At 35.4% G+C, this 18,537-nt stretch overlaps 1 protein-coding gene across 3 annotated transcripts in view; it reads right to left on the reverse strand.

The window, feature by feature from the left end:
- TENT2 (terminal nucleotidyltransferase 2) overlaps positions 1 to 18,537 on the reverse strand; it is a 40,987-nt gene that overhangs the window by 21,948 nt on the left and 502 nt on the right. Inside the window, exons 2-10 of one of the 3 annotated variants that reach the window (XM_010409627.3) lie at positions 17,032 to 17,223; positions 16,298 to 16,426; positions 14,809 to 15,064; positions 13,633 to 13,747; positions 13,429 to 13,520; positions 12,665 to 12,731; positions 7,108 to 7,177; positions 3,478 to 3,554; positions 131 to 259 (exon numbers count right to left, since the gene is read on the reverse strand). In XM_010409627.3, the coding sequence (XP_010407929.1) occupies positions 131 to 259; positions 3,478 to 3,554; positions 7,108 to 7,177; positions 12,665 to 12,731; positions 13,429 to 13,520; positions 13,633 to 13,747; positions 14,809 to 15,064; positions 16,298 to 16,426; positions 17,032 to 17,186 (1,090 nt within the window). In that variant the 5' untranslated portion in view covers positions 17,187 to 17,223. Of the gene's footprint in view, positions 1 to 130; positions 260 to 3,477; positions 3,555 to 7,107; positions 7,178 to 12,664; positions 12,732 to 13,428; positions 13,521 to 13,632; positions 13,748 to 14,808; positions 15,065 to 16,297; positions 16,449 to 17,031; positions 17,224 to 18,537 lie in introns of those variants that run through there. The other 2 variants (XM_010409626.3, XM_019291998.2) reach the window with 2 other exon arrangements.

The raw sequence follows: 18,537 nt of genomic DNA on the forward strand, positions 1-18,537 counted from the left end.
GAGTAAACCCATTTTACTTTTAAATATTTCTGTGTAGAAGATGACTACTGCTTGTTTTATTTTATTAAAGAGGAAAACTACACAAGTATGAACTTAAAAGGGACAGTTTCAACATGTAAAAAATACTTACTCTGTAAATAGTGCAAAACCATCAAGACAAGACTATAGCTGTTTAAAGTACCACGACTGGCATCATTTATCTCACGAAAACTTGCCCACTTCTTAACAACAAGCACTAATGGACGAACTCGATTCTCAACTGCAAGTAAAATAAACACATCTCAAAAAATTACATTTAACTAGACAGCAATTAATCAACATTTGCTCCTACTTGATCAACATGGTAGTTTTGTATTCTAAGGTTACCTTTTGCAGATACTTTATAGAATTTACTTAGTTATTCTAGAATTACTATCCATCCTATAAAAATAGAAACAAAATATTTGCATTTGAAAACAGTCTTTTGAGTGGTAAGATCCACGGACACATTACAAGATGTATACCAGGAGATTTGCAAAGTCACTTTCTACTTCTAAGGTCTCTCTAGTTATGGTACTAATTTCCCCTGAATTAACTTGCTGCCAGGACAGACCCTATGTTATTGTTTTATTTAGGCTTTACTAAAAGGAAAAGTATTCCTGTGGTTGGAGGACAGCTGATTCTTAAGTTTACATCAGGATACATGAGAGCAGTAACCCCTGCATACAAACATAAATTTTAAATTGGCCTTGTCCTCAATAGCTTTTTATGTAGATGACATGTTAGATACAGTATCTCTTTAAATCAATACATATGCATTTCATGAGGAAAGACATAAATACAGGCATATTCCAGGCATCATCATCTGAATTTCTGGTGAATATAGATAGCCTTCTAATTAAGGTATTAATCAACTGTAGGTAGATGTCACTCACCACAAACTCCTGGGACTCTGTAGCATACTTAATTTATTATTTGCAGCTATGCAGATCATCAGTTCAGTCAAATGCCTTACAGTGCCTTAAAAGCTTATACATTCTGGAGTATCTTTCTAACCTGACATCATTTTACAAAGCTTTGTATTCTGCTCATCAGGACATGAGGACAAAAGACATCCTACAACTGCACCAGTTGGGGTGCTCTCTGTTATTCTGTAAAACTAGCAAGAACAATTTTTTCACAACATGTTCAGAGTGGTTCAGCACACATGCCCATGTAACCAGTACTCTTCTCACAATCAGTGTCCTACTAGATCTGGAAGACCTTTTGGAAACAATCAAACTCCTTATCCATAATCACCTTATTCATGACATTGTTCACCAGTGGTTGAACCAAAAAAATAAAATTTAGTACACTAATTGTGAGATGCCAAAAAAGTACTGTACCATATGAGGATGCATTAATTGAAATAGCATTATTTCATGAGAGAAAAATGTAAATAGGCTCCAGTTTCAAACACATCTACTTTGTGTGTCACAGTAGAAAAGATCTTTTTTTAGTTGACCTCATTTTGAGATATTAAATTCTGTTTGCTAGTGCCTGTAATCTGTATAAAATAAAGTTAGTGCAATATGACCAGTAAACTTTGTCTGATACTCTGATACCAGCTACCCCTCAAGAAAATGCTCAGTAATGTTATTTGCACAAAGCTAAAAAGTCCAGCTTCCACTAACTGAAAAATATCTAGCAAAAATTGCTGATTAATCACAGACCTGCCTCCTTCAACAAACCACTGGTAACATAACAGCTCAGACTTCACCTCCTAGCTCTGCCTAATCTACCCACACTTTCTCTGGACATTTTTGTTTCACCTTGCCTCATCCTCCTCAATGTTTTCTAGAGCACCCATGCACCAACACAGAAGAGTTAACTTCAAAACAGACTGAAGAGCATCCACAGAAATATTTGGAGTTTTAGTTTTTTAATCATGTTCACTAAGATAATTAGTCCCTTATTTGCCTGAGCATCTCATTTGTTCTAATGGAAAACAGACCAATGCATCTTCCACATCTGAGGTAATTTGATAATTTTTTTCCCCCTGCAAGTTGAAGCCCTTTCAACTACACATTTAACTGAGCAGGCTAATACATATAAGGCTATCTACCCTTGCTGATACAACTTATAAAGGTATGGAAAGAGATAGTCTGATAAAAGCTTTCATTTAGTTTTGTTTGCCTTATGTCACCTGAGTTTTCTGGTCCAAGGAAGACAAGACAGACAAGCTGTATGCCTGATACGTTTAGAAAGGTCCAGAACACTGAGAAGATAATATTTTCAATCACAAGTCTCCCTTCACTACTAACTCACTCCTTGACCTCAAGAAAATATTATTTAGCCTTCATCAGGAAACATGAAGTTAATTTTGCTGGCCTTATAAAAGTGACCACCACAACAGAACAGAAGAAAAGGTGGGATACTAGGACTGCTTCCACTGCTCTTTTCACATCTGGACTTGTGTGCCCTACAGTGATTTTCTGAGAACAGTAAAGACAATCAGTGACAGAAGCTACAAACAAATATATCAACATTAGACCTAGTGAAGTGACTGCTCATCTGCAATTGTAAATGACAATGATTACTTCCTAATATTTTTAAACTTGGAAGCAAATCCTTTTCCAGTCATATAACTTCCTGAATGTATGAAGAAGTCACAGTTAACCAACTGACCCAGGACAAGTTGTAGACTCTCCTAGTAACACGAATATGGAACACAAACTAGTCTGACTGAAACAGTAGTAAAAATTAACTAGTGAAGATAGCTTCTATTGGTAACTGCCTACCCTAAATAGAAAGAAATTCCTTTATGCAAGAACTGAAGAAGGTGGTAAAGGAACAAATGCAAATGCCCTAAAGAAATAGCCTGAGGCACGCTCCTTTATGTATTTAACTGCCAAATGACATTGCAATGCTAAGAAAGAAAACCTTAATTTACCACTAGGAGCGCTGTTCTTATTACTTTCCTTTCACAAGGCTGTTTCACAATCTCTCCCTAAAATGCAAACTCCTGAGTAGACACAATCCAATTTTGATTTGGGATTAGTATAAATACTGAAGCAGTATTTTGGATTTTCCACGGAAAGTCTCTGCAACAGCATACAGACACAGCTGGCTATCAGCCATGAGTAATTGGCTGTCATTGGCTGTAAGGAAATAAAATAAACTGGAGATTATACCACTAGATGACCATTACTATCATGATCTTGTTATATGCAGAATACCTGAAGTAGCCCTTATATTAGATACGTGAACCTTAATACGAAGAATCTTTGTTATCTTCTGAATATTATAATATTCAATTAAAAACATACCTAGCTGTTTTCTCCACATATTTAGAATGAGCAACAAGAACTTATCTTAAACCTACTTAATGTAGCTAAAGAAGTAAATATATACATAGTAATACAACGTATTAAATTATATGTTCATAGCATATCAATACCAAAATACAAACTCAAAAAGCAAAGTTTAAAGAAATAAGAAGATAAAATAAAAACTTACTGAATGCATAGGTTCTCAGAAGGAATGTATTTCTTATACCTATAACATTGTTTACATTCAAGTCGAAATCCACATTGCTATTAGGGAGGAAAAAAAAATTAAGCATCATGGTATTCAATTTCTGAATGTTTACTACTACTATGTGACAGATATGGAGAAATATAATTTTAATATAAAGCCCTAGAAACGTTCTTCAGAGCTTTAAATGCCATGATTCCTATGATTTTGTTTATATCACCTGAGCCACTTATAAACTTGAACTCCTTTGTTAAAAAAATGTAATTGCTGTTTTACATGAAGAATACATGTAGATACAAATTTAGACCTTAGGACAACTTAACATAACTTTTTTAATTTTTACCAAATCTTTCTCCCAACTAAATATGATTTACATGATTTACTACAGGTAAGTTTTGATACCAGGAAGGATTCTCTGAGGTATTAGTTTAAGAAATTATGCCAATGAACTGAAAAAGAGAACGGGAAGAGGTTAGAAGGTAAGAGGCATTTCTGCAATGACAATAAGAGAGAATCAGTACTTTAGAATAAAATAAATTCTGAGTAAACACTGCATGTTTTGCAATAAAACAGTTCTGATAATTTTCATTCTGTTAAGGTTAAATAAGGCAAACAAGCACTAACTGCCTTATTTACAACACAACCTGCCCCCAAGTTTGAATCTCCTACTGCATATAGAGCCTAACTACTCACAGAACTCAAGAAATTATATTGCATGGTAAATAAGCAACAGCAACACTAACTCGCAACAAGAAGAGCTTATTATTAGACAAAGAAGGAGTTGTCTGTGATATATAGCTATTTCCATTTTACATGCACAAGCTGCATTCACATAGCACTTGCTTGCTCAAATACTTCTTAGGATTTTCTTGACTATATAAGGGAACATGGACCTGAAGTTCATTAAATTTGGTAAAAGACAATAATTTGAGGTCTATAAGAAATTTTTTGCATATTTTGAACATTTAACATTTTTTATATCTTTTAAACATTTTTTTACATTAAAACATTCTTTGCATCAAAACCACCATTGCATAATTTTAAACCTGAGTTAGTATCAAGCAGGGCCTTTTTTATGTTTTAAGAATATAGTACATAAAAGTACAGGAAATAAACAAGCTTCAGCTACCACTTCACAGTTGTAAATATAAGCATGAACACCCATAAGAATATTAACTGCATGTGCAAATGTAATAAAAAAGTGTCAGATTGCATGTGTAATTCCAATTAATCCAAATTAACAAGAGGACTGTTTACCAGATGCTGATTGAAGCAAGCTCTATTGCAGTTATTTTGCACTTTACTATGCATGTTTTAATAGCTGTTGCAGTAGTGCAAGTGAAAAAGGGTTAGTACTGCTGGGACTCAAGTTCTACTAAAAAGCACAAAAGGAGAGGAAAAGAGTCAACTGCACATCAATTGTAGCAGAAGAGGAAGGTTTTGTATCTTCTGTAGTATAAAGATATTTGATCAAAGGCTTGTTGGGAAGCAGAGCCAGCATTAAAATAATTTCCTGGGAAAGACTACCAGAACAAAAATGGTAAGTCTTTAAGTGCAATGGATCTTCCCTTAATTTTGCAGCACTATAAACTCCCAAGTTTTAGTAAAATAAAAGAGAACAAATACAAACTGAATGCTTCCTCATTCACCGAACCAAAGTAAGGGGCAACCGCCATTTGCAGGTATATATGGACCACTGGTAACACATTAGAATGTGGATCTCCAGACAGAGATAATACCCACTGAATTCAACCACCTTCTCTCAGCAGCTGGGCATCAAAAAACTAGCTTTTACAGTAAGCTTGTAATGTTTAGTTTCCAATTTTGGCAAAGTCAGGCTTAGTGCCCTGGGTACAGGATAGCCAATCAATTTTTCAAGACCTCTGTGAAAAAATGCATGAGTACGCATTCTTCATACACCTGAGCCTACAAAAAAGACAAGAGGCCAGTAAGAGACTGGAAAGAGACAAATGCTTAAACAAAAAGACAAAACATGGATGGAGATGACAGGTTATGTAAGAGAAAGATAACTGTAAAGACAGAAAACAAAACAAAAACAAACAACAATTTAAAAAAAAAAAAATCCTAACCCAAAATCATTACATTCCCCACCACTCCTCTCTTCCACAAAAGCAATACAGAAAACCAGATGGTGAAAAATACTGTGTTTTACTCTGCAAAAATAAAATGTGCTGCTTCTAGTCTCAGACGATCATACTTTGATTTAGTGGGAAATAAAGAGTTCTTTAAATCCTATCTGTAAGGTATATAATTATCGTGACTTTTTTTTTGAAAAAGTGACTGCACTATGGACTGTAAGTGCTTACAAAACAATTTCAATCTTCTCACACAATCACTTCCATCCAGTTCCATACTTAAGGTTTCTTTTTAAAGTTTATTTTCTCCTTTTAAATTGGGAAAAAAATATTGTTACAATCCCATAACTCATTCAATATTTGTGCCAGGAATTTATCATTTCATTTATATACAAAAAGACTAGCATTGTTATATGTAGCTAATCCATATAACGCTTGACAAGTATCAGACTTTCAGAAAGCATGGAAGAAACAACCTTCTGTACTGTTAGAAGAGAAAGTAAAAAACATTCAAATTTTTAAAAGGTAGGCAAGTATACTTATGTAAATATGGCATTGGGTGTAAATGAAGAAAAAAGTATAAAGCAAAAAACCCAACATGTGTATATCATCTCAGATGAAACAGAAGGTTAAATTGATGATATAGATTAGTTCGTTTTGTGAACATGACTGATTTAGTTTTATCAGGGCTGGAACCTTACGATGATAAAGTTAAATCGTCATAAAAACATGTTGTGATATGCTTTCATAGGGAGAGGCCAGAAAAGTAGGTGTATTTGTTTTTAAAATACAGATACAGGTCTGTAAAATTTCAGAACCATATAGACAGGTTAAGACAGCTACATTAAAGTTGTTCAATCTACAAAGAAGAATGAAACTACGTTACTATAGGAAGCTAATACATATCAGTTTTACAAAACTAAGCCAATGAACAGAGGAAGATATGAATATTACTCAGACTGTCAACACATTTCAGTCCTTTGCAAGACTTTGTCCTCTGTCAGGTATTTTCATCATACACAATACGAAATACATCATTCTCTGTCCTAGCACTTCCCTCTAAATTATTCTCTTGTCTTCATAATGAATAGACAATGAATACAAGGAAACATAATCACAAACTAGTCTGTTTCAGTGTTGTTTGTATAGCTCAATAGTTATGTCTGCACAGCAAGCAAAATTCTATTTCACAACAGTTTTCTTCCTACCACTGGTTTTCTGTCAAACCATTTGTCAACTTGGAGTCCACTATGTACAAAAAGCCCACAAAAATACATGATGTACTGCTTCTAATTCACATCACAGGAATCAAAAAAGCATCTCAACCACAAGAGGTGCTTCAGACCATCAACACAATAAGCTGACTGCCACTGCATGTTAGATCTACAAATCTGCAATACAACTACGGCACCACACAAATAAACACACATAACTGGGATTACTCCTAAGGGCAGTACATCTATAGAACACTTTCCCATGTCAAAGTCTAAAAGATTATGCTGAAGAGAATACTTGCCTGACTTTATCCCTGAATTTTACTATTGGCACTTTTGCTCTGATCAGCTGAGGTCGCTCAATGTAGCTTGCTGAAATGGAGAAAAACATGCAATTAAGTTTCATGCAAGATGCAGATCTTAGTAAAATATCCTGTAATACAATCTTATCGACTGATTTATAGCAAATAGCAGCTTATTATATTTAGCAGAGTTGTGCTAAACTAAGTAAACTTTAGCAACTGTAGCAAAAAAAAACAACCTAGGAAAGCATGTGAAATGCCCCCCACACTAAACATTAGAGAAGAAAGTAGAACACATAGTTTTCTGTGGGAAATACATTCCAGAAATTTGAACATAAGGAATGCAGTGCTACAATCCTTTCATGGAACAGTACTTGTAATAGAAATCCTGAATAGTTATAATTAAGGTACAACAATAAAGGAGCAAGAACATATCCAACCAGGATGGGCTAGTGATAGGCTTGTTTGCAAAACTGTTCATTTGAATGACAAAGTACGTATCAGGAAATGCTACTGAAAACAGGACAATGCTTTCTATCAAAGATGGGATAACCTTTATCTGCCTTTTCTTTAATAGTAATAGCACATGCAATAAATCCACATTGATTATGATTATCAGATGATTATCTACACAGTATACATACATAGGCTCAATGCCAGACTGTCCAAACTCACACATACTAAGCTCAGCCACTCACAAAAAGCCACCAAATGCACCCTCCACACTTGGCTCCCCAAAACTGTTGCATCAGCCATATTGTTGTGATTTCCCTATACTTCATAATACCTCAGCATATATTCAGCAGTTTCCCATAATCCTGAATGAATACTGTGCCCAAGAAAGTAACGGAAAAGAAAAACAAGTATAGCCTGTAGGTTATATGACATGAATTTGGGCAAAAAGCATGATTTTAGTAATTACTTGTGTTGCCAAATCTAGGACCAGTTGTATTTGTCCATATCCAACATCATACATTTTCCCATTGTTTCTACAAATTAACCTCAGATTAGCATAAATAAGCATGCACAGTACAAGTAATACAGACTAAAAATAACCTTGAAAAAACTCTCATTTTTTCTTTCCCCCCAGAGAAAGCAACAAGGTACTTCTATCAGCTGAATAGCCACCTTGATTAAACAGCATCATCTCCATTGCTTTTGGATGACAAATTCAGATTTTGTGGAACACTGCTGGGAAATACTCAATTAAAACAAACTTCTCTTTTTTTTCTTTTTTTTTTTTGAGACTTTCTGAAACTGTTTTATGGACATGCACGTCCAGACAGATTTGACCGGAGGCAATCTTTTATCTGGATTTTAATGCACTGTACAAGCCTAAGCAACACACAGACTGGCACTCAGAATAAAAGAAAATCTTACTAATTTACTGATGTTAATGGGAGAATCTTAAATAAGTAACTTCAATTCATGTTCACTGGCTGCAAACTTTACACAAGCATTGCCTCTAGCTGAACCTTCAGACACATCCAGGCATCTCTCCTCCAGCATCCCCAGAACATTTTTAAAGTGAGAGTTTGCCTCTCTGACTACTTTCCTTTCACTACCAAATTTATGACAAAGATTCCCAATACACTAGCACATGGTAGACAACAGTGGATGTCTTTCTGTATGCCATAGCAATTCAACTTTCCTCACTATGACCCTTACCAATGCTCTTCAGAAATTAACTGAACTCATTCTAGCGACAATCCACTTCCAAACACATCCTTGTCTGCAAATGCCTCCCTACACTTGATGGATGCTTGTGTCAAATTAGTTGGCTAAGAAAAAAAGATACAGCCCAAAACATAAACCCAATCTGTTTCACAGGGTGGTAAAAAGCAAGGAGGAAGTTAGAAGAGCAAAGAGGAAGTTAGAAGGCAGTGACTTCCTGCTGGTATCCTGTTTCTTGGCTCAGACCAATGAGGCTGTTAGCAGAATCTATATTGTAGCTTATACATACATACTGGGAAGAAATAGTCACAAATACAGGATGTGGAATTCTGAAATACATACAGGTTGAGTAAGTGCCTTAGTAAACTGACTATGTGATCGTGAAAGCTACGACCAGAGGGCTACATCAAAATATATGAAAAGAAATCTATACAGCTGCTCCCCACTTTTGGGCATGTCTATGAAAAGGTCATGGTCACCACTACAGCTTAGAAAAGAAGAATATAATGGCTTCAAAGAAGACTAAGCACTGGTTCATATGTAACTTATTCATTCAGAATTTCAGACTGAACAGCTTAATTCTCTCTCTTCTTTTACAGAATGAAAGATTAAGAAATTGTACAGAATATTAATCCCAAACATGGTATATGCCAAAAAGATCTTTGGCATCCTGGGCACGTAGCCTGCTCTCATTGATTGGGTTATACTATAGAAGGAGAAACTGGGCAACACAGGAGTTTGAATCCACATTCATGAAGAATCTAGAAAGGTACAACCCACCACAGGATGAAATAATTGCTGATTTTTTGGAATTCACTCAACAACCTGCACAGTCCTTCAAAGTCATTCAGCTGAGTTCAAATTCCTTTGCTTGTCCCAGCTGTTACACATTTCCCACTAGACCACTATTAGGCAGATTCCACTCTGATACCCTAGTCTCAACTCTACTGCACCTCTTTGTTATTTATGTAGACAGTAAATACCTGTCAACCTAACACTACCAAGGTGTTTTTCAAACGAATCCCACACAGATGAATCTGAAGTGAGGAATCAGTCTGACATTTACTCTCAGCGGTTTAGATGTAACCTCTTCAGTTATCACCCCAAATTAATGCTTCACATTTCTAAAGACATTGTCTTCAGCATATAGTTCTGGGAATGTCAGCCAATCTTCTAAAAAAATACATCTACAGGTATCTGAACAAATAAGCCAAGAAGTTACACATGATCAGCTATCCTTTGATACGGATCATGTATTTGCTATCCGTACATCTCTCTTCTCTAGGAGAAACACAATACATACCTTTAAGACTAACACGCCCCACAAAAACAGTGAATAAAATACCTGAAGCTTTCTCCCACTTTTCTCTGTGATTAGACTATTCAGAAGAGAACACATTTTCACTTCAGCTGGTATTCTAGGTGCAGAATGACAACACAGAAAAGGCTCTGCTAAAAGATTTAGAATCTGATGGACTAAAATTTCTTGCTCACACTTGTTACCATTTACAAATCTGAAACTGAAATAAGCTATACAAATTTTGAATCCACCTCCCATACCTACTAATCTAGAAATCACATTCAACTCTATAACAAGGACAAAAGAGATAGCACTTAAAGTTCTGAAGACAAAACAAATAGTGAAAGAGAGTGATCTAATTTGCACTTGGAATGCTTCTTCATTTATCAATCATAAAATTAAGGTGAAATAAGCACAGAATCACACGCTTACTGTCCTTATACTGGAATGCACAGCAAAACTGCAGAGTGCAAGAACAAAGAGGGAGATGTTATGAGAGGCACAGACAGAAAAAACTCCCAAGTTTCTGAACTGATCTGGAAAAAGGTAAAACAGCTCTAAAACTTCACCTATGCCACAAACATCCTCCTTATTTCTTTTTGTCTTTTAACTCTTTCATAAAACCAGAGCAAGAACTTAATTTCAAACAGCATCTTATATTTTTTCCCTCCTGTTGTTTCTCTTACATCTTGGCACACACTTTGCTAGCTTTCATGCTTGGCCCAAACTATGTTTGTTTCCGTTCTCTCATGTGAAGCAACAATAAGTTTTTTGACTGCTCACACACTTGTTGAGAACATGCTGCAGTCTCTCTTCTACAGAAGAAAGAAATACTTAACTAATATTGTCAAAGAGGTATTACCTTAAAATTATAGGATAGCATCATAAATGCTAACAGGGCAGCATAAAACTTGAAAATAATTATCAGAAGCAGATTCATACATTTTAGGTAGACAGGCTGTCCTTGATTTATAGTAAGCACTACTGAGCAACAACTGAAACTTCAGAGTGTTACCAACGTTCTTTTCATATTAAATCCAAATTACAGTACTGTACCAGCTACTAAGAAAATTAACTATCTCAGCTGAAACCAGGACATCTCTTGTTTCAGAAGTACTAAACCTTGGCAGAGTTGAGCTACAGCTTGTAAATTAGCTAAATCTAAATGGAAAGACCCATGTGCCAAAGCCTTTTTGTTCCAAACATTTTCAAACAATTTTTGCCTGTTAGTTGTATTCACAAAACATCCATACACAGACACAGGACAGACTGCTAGGCATAGGAATTAATGCCACAGAATCTTCAAGATTCTGAAGAGAAGGTCTACACACCACAACTAAGAGCGCCTGACAGGAGTGGTAATCTCAGCAGTGCTTTGTCCTGCCTTACCTTCCACAGAACATTTTGATTAAATCAAGCTGACCAAATGCACTTGAAAGGTAACAGAGAATTACGAAAGCATAAAAAAACAGGCAAAGGCACAAATACCTTTGGGGATCACTTGCACATGACCATCATACCTTTCTGACTTGATTTTGTCTAACGCTCAAGAACAAAAGCTCTTGAAAAAGATTGCTTATTTAGAAGCTCCCTTTCTGATCCCTGAAAACACACCTATTTTATCACTGTGCTACCAGAAAGCACTGGAGAGAGCTGCACCACAGACAAACCCAGATTAATTTTCAGACTTATGCAAATGTCAATATACAGTATAATAAGAATTAAATATCAGATGCCTATTCAGCAATAGATCTATCAAGTCTTTCTTCCAAGTGAGCTGTTAAAATCTGTGCATGCATGCTTGCCAATGAAGAAATTTTGAAGTCTGCATTTAAATTTACAGTTTGTTCCTTTTAGCACTGCAGGACCGTTCAGAACATCACTATAAGGAGTAGCATCAAAGATTCTATCACAGGTCTGGGAAGAAGGGTGATAAAGTCATTGATATCAGTAAATGTCAGGGTATTTTATAATTCAAAGGATGATACAAAAGCCTCTTTGAAGTAGAAGGTTTTCACATTTAAGTCAAGAACTGCCCATGTGAATTCTTAATCTGAAGGGAGTCTAAACAACAACCTATAAAAACTGTGAATTTACACGTTTTATGTGTGTGTGTACTAGTACTGTCAACATTTATTACTTTCTTCATTAGGCACCTAAGTTAATTACTTCTCAAAAGAAAAAAATCAATTCTATACAGTCTACTGTGAGTGACATCTTATTTTACAAATTTTTAAGAGTATTTTTCACAGGAAGACACTGCAATCTAAGATATTAGCAAGAGTTCGCTAACAGAGGTTTCCCAAACAGAAATCTACTCCCTTCTCATTGTGTTCCACAATTCAAAAGTCATCTGAAATATTACACGTTATTGAAGTCCACTAGTTTTCAAGAAAAACTGTTTTTCTGATTACCATTGATCAGCATTGAGTAACATCACTAAATATTTATAGCTTTTCTTCAAAGAGTACTGTGATTAGAACCTAGACAAGATGCAATTACATATATTAGTTGCAATTGTGCATCAATACTTCTTCCAGAATGGCCAATAATCTTACCACCTCACTTTAGACAGTAACTTACAAAGTTTAGTACTGAAGAGTTTTTGGACTAAGCTGAGTATACGTCTCGCTTCAGTCTTCTGATTCACCTGAAATGTGGTATTAAAATTAATGAAAAGAATTGATATCTCTCATTTAAATGTTCAAAGTAAGCATGCTTTCCTTTCAAAATGAAATTAGTTCTCAGAATAAGACATGAACATGTACACTAACACATTCTACAGCCTACATATACATTTAAAAATCGCAGACCTAGATGAAAACCTAGTCCCACTTACACAAAAATGTCCTCTTTTGCCCTTTAAATGACACTGCAATTCTTTCAAGATTATGGTCTATTTAAATTTCCTGTAGATATCCTTTTCCTTTAACTTCATTTCTACTCATAACATTTTTTTTTCACTGAAAATATTCCAGATATTAAATACATTTTTATGCCTGATCACTAAAATTGGTAGCTATGAATCTAAACAACAATATAAGAAACTTTACTTATTACAAGTTGTTTCTGCATTTAAAAGAGTTCTCTAAAAAATTTTCTTCCTCCTCTTTCCTTTTGCTGTATTTTTTCACTTATGAATTGAAGGTAAAGATTTAAAAAGTAAGTTTTGTTAGGTTTATAGGGTTGAATTCATATCTGGGCCCATAGTTTGTAGCTATTATGAGTGCAAAACTGTGTTATTAAATCAAAAAGATTTGAGCACTTTTTTATCATTTCAGGATCCAGCCTTTTAATAGCCCACACATAAAACCTATGTTTAACTATGTATGTTTTAAATTACTTACTGGTTCTTCTTTAACCACCAGGCACAAATCACCATCACTAGTACGAGTGCCAAATCCATTCAGTGAGGATCCAACCAAAAAAAGTCTGCTCTCTGTAACAGAAGAGTAACAGAAAATGTGACATATTACAGTTTGAGAGGAAGGAAGAATCACGAACTGGAAGAGCATTCAAACTGATACTAAGTAATCGAATTCTAAACGTACGTGGAAAAATTAGCTGAATTTCTCTCTGGAGTTCTGTTCTGCAGAGCTCTTTTCTGTCCAAATCAGAGGCCTGTTGCCGACACACTTGAAACAACTCCAAAATCTGTTGACTTAACTGGACACACACATACAAAAAGTAAAGACATAGCAAAGTGAACGTTCTTTCCGGTCAGACATGCAATTACATGAAACAGAGAAAGCTGGATTTTTTTATGCAAAATTCAGCACCATTTCACATGGCCTACTCCATTGTCTACAGTTTTACTACACTTAAATTCACAATGAATAATTCCCTAGAAGAAACTTCTGCTAAGTTTTTAAATTTAAATTTGTTCCATTTGTTATAAAATGTCAAACCACAGAAAATAATTTCTGCATCATCAGTACATGCAGCCTTTCAGGGAATAACTGGAAAGACCAGAGACATCATCTGCTGACTTTAATGTCAACAGTTTGCCTGCCAGTAACAGGAGGAAAAAAGCTTATTATAAAAACTGATTTAAATTAGCTTTCTTTTTCATCCCACAAAAACTGTTAAAAGAAGAAGTCCGCTCTTTGTTGGAAGGAGGTATTAACTGTTCTCCTTTCACAACACTGTTACATTCTATAACAAACAGGCATATTTATATTAAAAAAACCCAAACCCTTCTGTCATGTTCGTGCAGAACAAGAAACAGTTCTAAACTACATTCCATTCTCTTCTATATTCCAGAACAGCTATGACAGCAACTTTTATGCTTTCTTGAAATAAGGTAGAGAACATCTTTAGAGGCCAAATACTGCATTTATTCAGAATGAGCTTCTCTCATATTACTATGGTGGGGTTTTTTCAGTCAGGATTCTCCCCACCTCATTTCATGTGAGAAATGGACTATTTCTCCAGTTTTTACTTAGTAGAGCCTGACATCAGGATGGAAATCAAACAACACAAGGAAATAATACCCTGACTTCCCTTGTCCCCACAAAAATACTTCAAACCCAAGCACAGACAAGGAGGTGATATAGAACCACAGTGGCTGCTACACTTACTGATACTCCTTCTAATGGCAGCTTAGCAATAGATGTCCCATGACACTGTTACAAATCCTTGTAGAAATTTTTGTCGTCTCCCACAGCACCTCTGGCTTCTGCCTACTCAGAAGCCAGAAGTAAAGCACAGGCACAGAAAGCAATTACCTCATCCTTGGCAACAGGGAGCCTGGTTCCTGCAGGGTCTGGAAACAAATTATCTTGCAAAGGAGGGACACATCCAATTAAAGCTGGTGAACCATGTGCATGCAACACCGGAGACTGAATCGAAATTGGTGATGGGAAGGAGCGTCTACGTTCTTCTGGTAAAGGCACTGCTTGGTTAACTACAGTTGTGTCAGAATCATGTGAATGAATCCGCTGCCGTTTGGCATCATCTGGAATGCTTTGTTGACTTTGTCTCCTAGAGAGAGACACTGTGTAATTCCTCTAGTTTACAAGCTCCAACTTATGATTAAAAGACCACTTCTACAAAGTTTAAATACTAAAACTTAATGATGTAACTACTTCACTAAGCCCAAGTGTGCTACAGAACAGTCATGCCTATCCTAGGTACTATGTGAAACAAACCTGGAATGGGAAAAGAGAACATAAAATTGCAGAAATGAAGCTAGCCTAGAATTGGATGGATGCAATTTTTTAAGGCAAGCATCTGCACTAACCAGCTGAAACCCAAATGACAAGTTTGGTTAAATTGACTGCAAATCTCCCAACACAGCACAGCTTCTCAAGAGGAAAAGATGCATGCAGTATGAAACCAGGAATTTCCTTAGTTCATGGAATAATTACATACTCAACTGTAACTTAATAGCATATATTTGGTTGTACTTATTTTTTCATGTTAGATTTGGTACAGAAATAACATACAGGAGATAGTACTGAAGACAGACTACATAGAACCTCCTTCCAATCAGCTGATTCCCAGAACTATAGAAACACTTATCAACTAGTATATCTGAACTGATAAAGAGAACAGGGGTTTTTTTCTAAAGCATTAAAGGAAAATTAAACCCTACATTTAGGTAAAATTTCCCTTTCTGTGGTAACTAAAATATCAAAGGTAGTAATGTAAATTCAAGTTAATTTTTTTTAAAAAACAACAAAAATTAGGTTTCCATAAAATCGTCTTTAAAAAAGAGAATTTATACATGCTTGAATTTAAGGCTTTGTATTTGAAAAATAATACTCACATAATTAAGAAAACAAGGAAAAACACCTCATGTGTCATCAGGAAAACATGACAATTCCCATAAAACCTTGAGGGTGCACTCTACTCTTAACTTGACAAATTAACAGGAAAAAAACATTCATCGACACAAACCTTCTTAAAGTCAATCCGACACGGACTGCAATCCATTGCAGTATTACAATAAATCACTTAAATCACTTCTGCAAGGCTACAGCTGTTGGAGGAGGAAAACTAGGTACAGGAAGTCACTTATGAGTACAAAGATTATCAGAAACAGGTATAATGCTTTAAAGAGCCAATACATGGCCTGTTTCCATCAAAAAAAAAAAAAGTATTCAGTATCACAATTTCTAACACAACTCAAATTGCATAAGAAATTGATAACAGACGAGCTTCACAATGGGTACATTATAACCAGAAGTAGTCAGATATATACAAATAACTTACTTTCTTCCTTGAAATGACGTCAGGGCATCTGATGTAGACACTGGACTGACACTTCTGTAAGTCACTGGTTGCAGTGTAACTACCGGAGTAACAGCTGGAGTAGCTTCAATGTTCCCACTCAAAAGGCCTCTAGAAAGACTACAGTCCATAACTATTATTCATAAGATAACCAAGATGCTTTTTATGAGTTGGTAGTTTTTGTTAACTGAATATTAAACTCTACAAGTCCTGTCATTTTTTTTTCTTAGAATACATCTTTCTATTCAAAATGAAGACATATTTCAGTTTATAATATGTATTTCATTAAAAACAGAAAATGGTCATTCTTGACAGCATATGTGTTAAAAAAATTAACTTAAAGATGTTAAATTCAAAAGCCTAAAGAACACAATGGTGTCTTGAAATATAGACCCAAGAATAAACTTTTCTTCCCCTTCTCATCTCCTCTCTGTGCTCCCCAATAAAAAAATACAATTGAAGAGCTTTAAAAATGAACTGTGGATTAACAGCTCTAATCAGTGCAATGGCATCTCATGCATTATGCCCAATGCAGGCAAGCATTAAGATTTGCAGGTCCGTAAGAGAAATGCCACAGCTCTTTTTTATACGTTTGACATCTTCATGTTTTGTGACATTCAATGCAGTTCAATGTTAAAAACAGTGAAAACCATCCTCCATAAACAGAAATATTTCTTTCAGACCCAACCCCTGCTATCAAATCTTACTGTACTTACACTGCAGTGCGAAAATGAATCGGAGGAACGATAACTGGCTGGTGAGAAAGAAGACTAGGAGGTATATTTAGAGGAAGTTTAGTGAAAAAAGTACTCTGTTGTTGGTATTTTGGAGGGAATGGTGGACGACCCAAGTTGGAAGAATTTGGGAACATGCTCCTTTCTACTTGAAGTGAACATGTATTCTTTTATCTACAGTAAAAAAAAAAAAGAAAGAAAGAAAGAAAGAAAGAAAGAAAGAAAGAAAGAAATTGAAATCAGGTAAAAAGAAATACTTTATAGGTTACCTTTTAAGATCTTGGTTTAAAAATTTAAGTAATCTAGAATATACTTCCAGGAATTGCTTAAGAGCATGGTGATCACAGGGTAGCTTTTATTGCCTTTCAGTACAAGACACTAAATAAAAATACTGTATACTCTGAAGTCTTATAATTACTGCTTACTTTATTTATGTTTAAAAGTGAATTTTTATTTAGTCCCCACAATTTTACATTTAATTTTAGAAAAATTAAATGTCACAAGATATAAAAGTTTTAATCTCAGGGAAAAGTACCATGTAACAGTGGAATTTGTTTCATAGTTCAAATATTCCATAATGAGGTTCACAATATATGGAAAGAAATTCCTGACTACCTCATAAGAGCATGAAGATGCAGCTAATAATGAACTACACGTTATCTCATGAAGTTAGTATTTTTTCATGACATGACATGTAAAAAAGCAGCCAAATGATGACACCACTTGCAACTAATCTAAGCATGCTTTAAGAATATCATACCCATATAGTATTATTTAACTGAATAGATTCTGTCATAGAAAAAATGTTGGTTTACTATCTGTTAAATCAAAAATTGATTCCAGGCAACTGGCCAGATAGCTCTATCACTGCAGGCAGCATTAGCACAGAGCATAGGAAAATGAATAATGAGGAGTTTATGTGGTTGGGTTTGGCTTTGCTCTTTATTTCCTGTGATGACAACCCACAGTAGTGAATAGTAAATACATGGACATTGCTGCACTAGCTCCATGAAAAAGCTATTACAGTTCTTCCCTTTTTTTTTTTCCCGTTTGATGGGGTGGGTGAGGGGAAGCATTATGCATTAATGGATCTTCACTTTCAGTTCTGCCAAAGAAAAGACACCGAGTTGCATAAAAAGAAAGTTACTTGACATTTAGTCTGAATGAGCATTTATGTGCTGTCCAAACTTTTCCTTTTCTAGTAGACAGAACAACTGTTAACATGCCTTATCCGCCCCCTCTGAGGAGACCAGGCACTCTCCACAGCATACCGTACACATAAGCAGTTTATGGATACAATTAGCTGGTAACAGAACGATGAATGAGAATTCAAGAGCTAGGCGCAGAAGAAACACAAGTTCGGTTTAGCCTTGGAAGCTGTAAACACCAGGAAGAGAAGAATGGAGGAGTTACCTTTCCCAACCCGAAACAATGCAATAACACAGCTGGCTCACAATAGTGACAACGACCTTTACAGCGACTTTCAGC

This window comes from Corvus cornix, chromosome Z (assembly GCF_000738735.6).
Source record: "Corvus cornix cornix isolate S_Up_H32 chromosome Z, ASM73873v5, whole genome shotgun sequence".
Classification (NCBI taxonomy): Eukaryota; Metazoa; Chordata; class Aves; order Passeriformes; family Corvidae; genus Corvus; species Corvus cornix.